At 33.5% G+C, this 6,167-nt stretch overlaps 1 protein-coding gene across 1 annotated transcript; it reads left to right on the top strand.

Annotated features, from left to right (window-relative positions):
• Positions 1 to 459: 459 nt before the first annotated feature.
• Positions 460 to 5,566, top strand: LOC105343438 (D-beta-hydroxybutyrate dehydrogenase, mitochondrial-like). The gene is made up of 6 exons (XM_011450818.4): positions 460 to 706; positions 2,579 to 2,785; positions 3,114 to 3,266; positions 3,721 to 3,914; positions 4,010 to 4,246; positions 5,350 to 5,566. Exons 1-6 carry the CDS (start codon positions 577 to 579, stop codon positions 5,446 to 5,448), a joined length of 1,020 nt encoding a protein of 339 aa, XP_011449120.3. The 5' UTR covers positions 460 to 576; the 3' UTR covers positions 5,449 to 5,566.
• The last annotated feature ends 601 nt before the right edge of the window (positions 5,567 to 6,167 follow it).

Here is a 6,167-nt window from a genome sequence, read left to right as displayed (position 1 = left end):
TTTTTATATAAATCCACATTAGAATAGATTAATGCAACAACTTTTGATAAATAACTTTTTCTGGAACCGTATTGTTACGGAGATTGATCCCTCAGTATATCCAAAACTTCTTGGGGATCAACCTTACAACCCATAGATAAATAGAAAAACCTCTTAACCAAAAATTGTTGCATTTGGTACATATTAATGCGGATTTATATCAAAAATTTTAAAATCAATTTTATTTATTTTTTGCACTTAAAGTTTATATCCCATTTAGGCTATTATAACCCAAACGGGCTATTATATCCCATTAGATGATGAAGGGGAGGGTGTGGGGATCATGCATGCAAATACTTCATTGCTAGGAGATAAAACCTTAGTGACTGTGTTGCCATGGTAAAATCTGACATAAAAGACCCATTCATTTGACACAAAACTTAAACTGATAAGCTGATAAATTGATAAGTCAAACGACAATCACGCATTGAGTGCATCATGCATGGATAACATGTACAGGTTTATGAAGAAATCTGATGGATCCGATATGATTGTGTTATAAGACATTCTTGTAACATTCAGGTATTCTCTCTAAGTATGTGGATGATAGTTGTGATATTGAGCGTTCTGCTTGGAGTTTGTTTCTATGTTTACAAATCCAGGAGATCCAATCTACGAAGAATTCACGGTGAAGGGCAAGGGATTTTTATAACAGGATGCGACACTGGTAAATAATTCACCGTCAACAGAGAGAGAGAGAGAGAGAGAGAGAGAGAGAGAGAGAGAGAGAGAGAGAGAGAGAGAGAAATGTATTTAAAAAATGGACCGACGGAGAAATATTAATGCCGATGGACTTGATCGTAATTATACATTTTTGAATTACTGACATTGATTTGAATAACTTTTTGCAAGGTCATTAAAGCATGCAATAGTCCGGTTTCCATCTATAAGAAATGAGAAAAGTGAAAAGTAATGAGCATTTGTTGATACTAAACGCTTTAACCACTTAGTGTTTTTAAAAACACATTTTTGTATTCAAATGCTTCACTAATGACACAACGATTATTATGTCAAAAACTATAGTTGGTCTCTGTTGGTCGCATCAAGTATCCGTATTTTCCTAACGTATTTAAAAACATCTTTATATCAATATCGTGAGAAAAACATCTCATAGAAAAGTCGATGTAATTACTTTATTTGAAGAATTGGATGACTGTGCACAATTTAGTTGCATAACTAATGGAATGCTAGTTCATAGATATTGTATGGTCAAAACAAAGCCCCGTTTTTGAGATTCGATATTATGATAAACATACAATGTCAAGCTAGTGATTTTATTATTAGACATGTTATCATTTTTAACGTTATATTCTACCTTCTTTGGGTAAATCTAAAAGGGCTGTAATTTTTTTAAATGCTACCACAAATATTTAAGATCCTCTGCCATCTGTCACATACGATGTAGGCCACCGTGGCCTATAATCACCATTGTACCTTAAAGTTTGCCAGCACGAAGAGGGCACCAGTCTGACAGGAAATCATAAAAGATGCATTTTGTTTTTGTACCAAAGTTAAAATTGACGGTCAAAAGCTCAATTCATATGAATGGCACCAGCTCATCGCAGGTTAACCACCAGCATGGGTCGGCACCTATTAAAGATGGATTGATTGAGACAATGTAAATAAAATGCCATATTGAAGTGCACAACACACGACATCAAATGCGGTTTAAACCAGCGACCCTTCGCTTAACGTTCAAACGTCTATGACCACAAAGCCATGTGCTTCATCAATGGAATTGAATGTTGTTTCTTTTTTCCTCCACACATTTACGACATTTAAAGCAACATAATTCTAAAAACATTGATCAGATTTGTAAATGAATTGATCATGGTAGCAAAAAATGTACTAGGTCGTTACCACACATTTTCAGCATAGTTTTTCTTTACATATGATTTGAAAAAAAAAAGTTTCTTCAATTGAGTTAATTGTAACTTAAAAGCAGTGCCCTTAGATTAAGTTCCTCTTGTGATAAAACACATGAACCTTTTGCATATTTTACAAGTACATTGCAGTTTAAAATCGTGATTTTATCAATTTTTATTTTCATTGCTTGTAATGAATCAGTAATGCATTTCTACTGATCAATTAAAATTTGAATGTCAGTCAGAGAGTGATAAGCAAGATACATGGACAGAACTCACAATTCTTTGTTATGAACATACGGCTCGTGCCATATTCTTGTTTACATTGGCTCAATATATCGGTATACCTAAAATTTTCTGTTCAACTACAAAACATGACCTGATCGGAGCAAAGAATTGTTAGATCTGTATCTTGCTTATAAACCAACGACTGACACTTAATTTTGGTCGACTATTGGTGATGTCTTACTGAATTGTTGTAAAGATAAAAAAACGAAAATTAATTTTTTTTTACGAAAATCTTCACTATGCCCCTTTAATCTTTTTGAAAAGAAAAACTCTCTAATCACCCTCTGCCTCTCTTTTATAAAAAAAAAAGACTCTTTAAGATTGTGGAAAATTCATCAATTCATTTGTTTATTGAAACTTAACGAATATTTTGATTGTCTGAACAGGATTTGGCTATGATCTTGCGAAGCGACTTGATGGTTTAGGGTTTCGCGTGTTTGCTGGGTGTTTGAATAGTAATGGCAAAGAGGCTGGAGAACTTGCGAGATCTTGCTCGAAACTTCTTTCTGTAGTCCAACTAGATGTCACCAAAGAGGACCAAATAACATCCGCAAAAGCCTACGTAGAAACCGTTCATAGGAATACCGGATGTGGTATATTTTTCGAAACACATGACTGTATTTATATCAAATGGCGCGAAATTTAAATGAAAGCATATCAAAATTGGTATCAGGTTATTTACAAAATATTGATTACTTTACAAAATGTTTTATTCAACTTCAACATCATGCAATAATTTGAACCAATAAACTTCCTGTTAAAAACCAAAATTAAAATTTCATCTTAAATCAGAATTTTTGTATACTTTACAAAAAAAATTACTATAAATTTAACTCAAATTTGTTATCAAAACGCAATTATTTATAACAAAAGCTATAGGAAACGCTTTGTGCTTTACATATGTAACTTGCACAATTGCAGGTCTTTGGGCCCTTGTTAACAATGCTGGGATCGACTGTTATGGCGACATCGAGTTTTCTCCTATGGAGTTTTACAGACGTGTGGCCGATGTCAACCTCTTTGGGATGGTGCACGTGACGAAAACCTTTCTCCCAATGATTCGAAAATCAAAGGGTAAACGGTCAATTTGATTAGTTTGTCTGTAATCTGCATATTCTTTATAGAATTGATACTCTGAGCACAGGCTCATGTAAGATCTAGATCTGAGGCTTTCTCTTAATGACCCGAAATCAAAGGATATATTTTTCGTTGTATCTAATTCAATTGAAATTAATATTCAGATATCCACATAGGTATGATACGTTTTTGATATACAATAAATTGTGCATTTGTATTCGTAAAATTGTGTATGGTGTTATTTTTACAAATTATATGATTTAACAAAAATATGAAGAAAATAATTAATAATATTACATAACATTTCTTTGCTTTTTGACAGGCTGCATTATAACTAACGTGGGATAATTGATCAACATGTACAACCATGACAAAAAACGGGATGTATACATGCACACACTTCGAATTCACACATAATGTTATTGTTTTTTATTGATCTTCATTTATTAAGGTCGAGTAATAAACAATACCAGTGTCAAAGGTCGCCTGTCTCTCCCAAGGATATCTGTATACGAAATAACGAAGTACGGGGGTGAAAATTTCTCAGACTGTCTCAGACTGGAAATGAGGAAATTCGGAGTGAAGGTGGTCATAGTCGAACCGGGAAATTTCGGGGGAGTGACCGGCATTTTGAGCGGCAGTAATGTATATCTTATAAAGTTATTTCAGAGAGACATAAACTCGCTTAAAATGTATAAAACCTGTATCCATATGTACACATAATTATGTTTAATTCACAGTTAAATAGATTAAAAGATGACAAAGAAACCATGTGGAACAGAGCTGACCCGGAAGTGAAACAGGTGTACGGCCGGAAATACTTAGAATCTCAGTTTTCCGAACTAGAGAGAGCAGCAGACACTTCGTGCCGTACGACGACTCCTGTAATCGACGCGTTTGAAGACGCTGTGACTCTAAAAAATCCCAGAACCCGATACCTGGTCCACGGCGGCAGGGGGCTGTTTGATAAGTGTTGTGTAGGGTTTCTTTTTTCTTTCTTTCCTGTACAGATAAAAGTGATGCACAGTTTATATTAAAATTTCAAATTGTTGTTAATTTTCTATCTATTAGAAATATTAATATCTATACTTCTGTCTATTAACTCATTCAAACTACAAACTAATGACTACGGAGGTCCTTGAACAAAATATGTAGAATGTTTCGCTCTTTGTCGTGATTATCAACTTTAAAGAAATTCTAAATCAAGATATTATACGGTTATTTTATCGATAACAGTGCTAAGTTTTGTTTAATGTTCGTGTATTCCGATTATAAATCAAGTATCTGTAATGTCAAAACACACCGTCGAGGCGGCGCATTGCAAAGGTTTCTATGTCTAAATAATTCCTTTTATTTCGATATGTAAATACAATGAAACAAGGCTTAACCAATCAACTACATCTCCCCTCCCCTTCCAAGTTAACGTCTGAACTCTAATGGGATTTTCAATGGTATCGCTAGTTTTTCAATGCGTAAGTCAACTTTTACAATTAAAACTTTGGGAAAAATTCTTCCGACTCGGGGTTTACTTTATATAATCGTTTCCGAACAGTTTGTCGTGAAAGAGAAACGCAAATGTAACTTAAAATTTCTTTCTATTTTAAATTAACGCCAGCTGATAGAGAGTGTATAAAACCAAGTTTCGACATGCGCTGCAACACTATTTTCACAGTTTTTAAAATCAATTTTTCTTTTTTAAGATTGAATTATGTTTCATTTCATTTTTTGTTATTAATTCATAATGTCTTCCAGATTTTGATATGAGGTTAATTAAGAAAAGCTATGGCAGTAATGGTGTTTTCCATATATAACTCTTCATGTATTTGACGACCCCCATTCACACAATCTGATTAAAATCAGACCCTCGATCCGCTCCTTTTTTATTACAATAAAAAAGGAGCGGATTAAGGATTTAATTTTAATCAGATTGCTCATTCACACACATTGCATGCTACCTATTTGTAAAAAGGAGGACCAGTCTATGTTTGCATCGTTTTTCGAATATTCAGCTTAATTTTTATTTCAGAAAAATATAACATGTATGTACACGTACTTTGATATATTTCTCCCTTTTTTTTAGGTTAATGCCACGCTGAATAGCTACTTACCAACTGCATGGATGGATCTCTTAGTAGATCGATGGTTCAACTCTTCTGGAGTAGCAGAAATAGGAATATGAATTATGTTCAAATTTAAGAGCTGTGTACATTAAACTTTTTAGCAAGTGTAACTGATCAGTTTGGATTATTGATTTTTAATTGACACAAAAATGAATAAATAAATATTCAATATCATGATTGTGCAAGTGAACTTTCTCCAAAAGTTGCTCAACAACCATTTACAATTACATATTCTATCTTTTATACATGTATATAAAGCACAAAAAAATGGCTAACGAAACGAACCATTCAAATTGTCAACTTTTCAGTAGTCAGCCATTCCCTTCTTCAGATATAAAGGAAAAAGTTTTATAATTATCATGAAAAAAAATAAAAGGAGAAGTGTTAAGGAAACTAAAAGTTAAAACAAGCGGAGTTGAGGTATTTTTTCTTTTTCCCGACGTTTTCTTAATAACGTTTCAGTCGATTTTGATAAAACTTTGAGATCTTACTCTGGCCGTCGCTTCCAATCCCGAGATATATCAGAGTATACGTTTTTGCTTGTCGGCGATTTTTCTTTCAGGTATCAAATGTAGAACTTTCAAATTTTTAGCTATCATATAGGGTTTATAGCCACAGTGGCCTTTGCATACATAAACGTTCGCCGTAACGTCACCAGAAAGAAACAATTCCTATTGTTTTTTCAACTTTGTTTTTGTTTTCAAATATTTTTCTAGTTATAGTTAGAGAGGTGAATTAGTTCCCAGGCGACCCATGTTCAATCCCTGAATGCCAATTT

Source organism: Magallana gigas, chromosome 5 (genome assembly GCF_963853765.1).
Source record: "Magallana gigas chromosome 5, xbMagGiga1.1, whole genome shotgun sequence".
Classification (NCBI taxonomy): domain Eukaryota; kingdom Metazoa; phylum Mollusca; class Bivalvia; order Ostreida; family Ostreidae; genus Magallana; species Magallana gigas.
The sequence above is the reverse complement of the archived record's forward strand: the minus strand, read 5'-3'. Positions and strand labels throughout refer to the sequence as shown.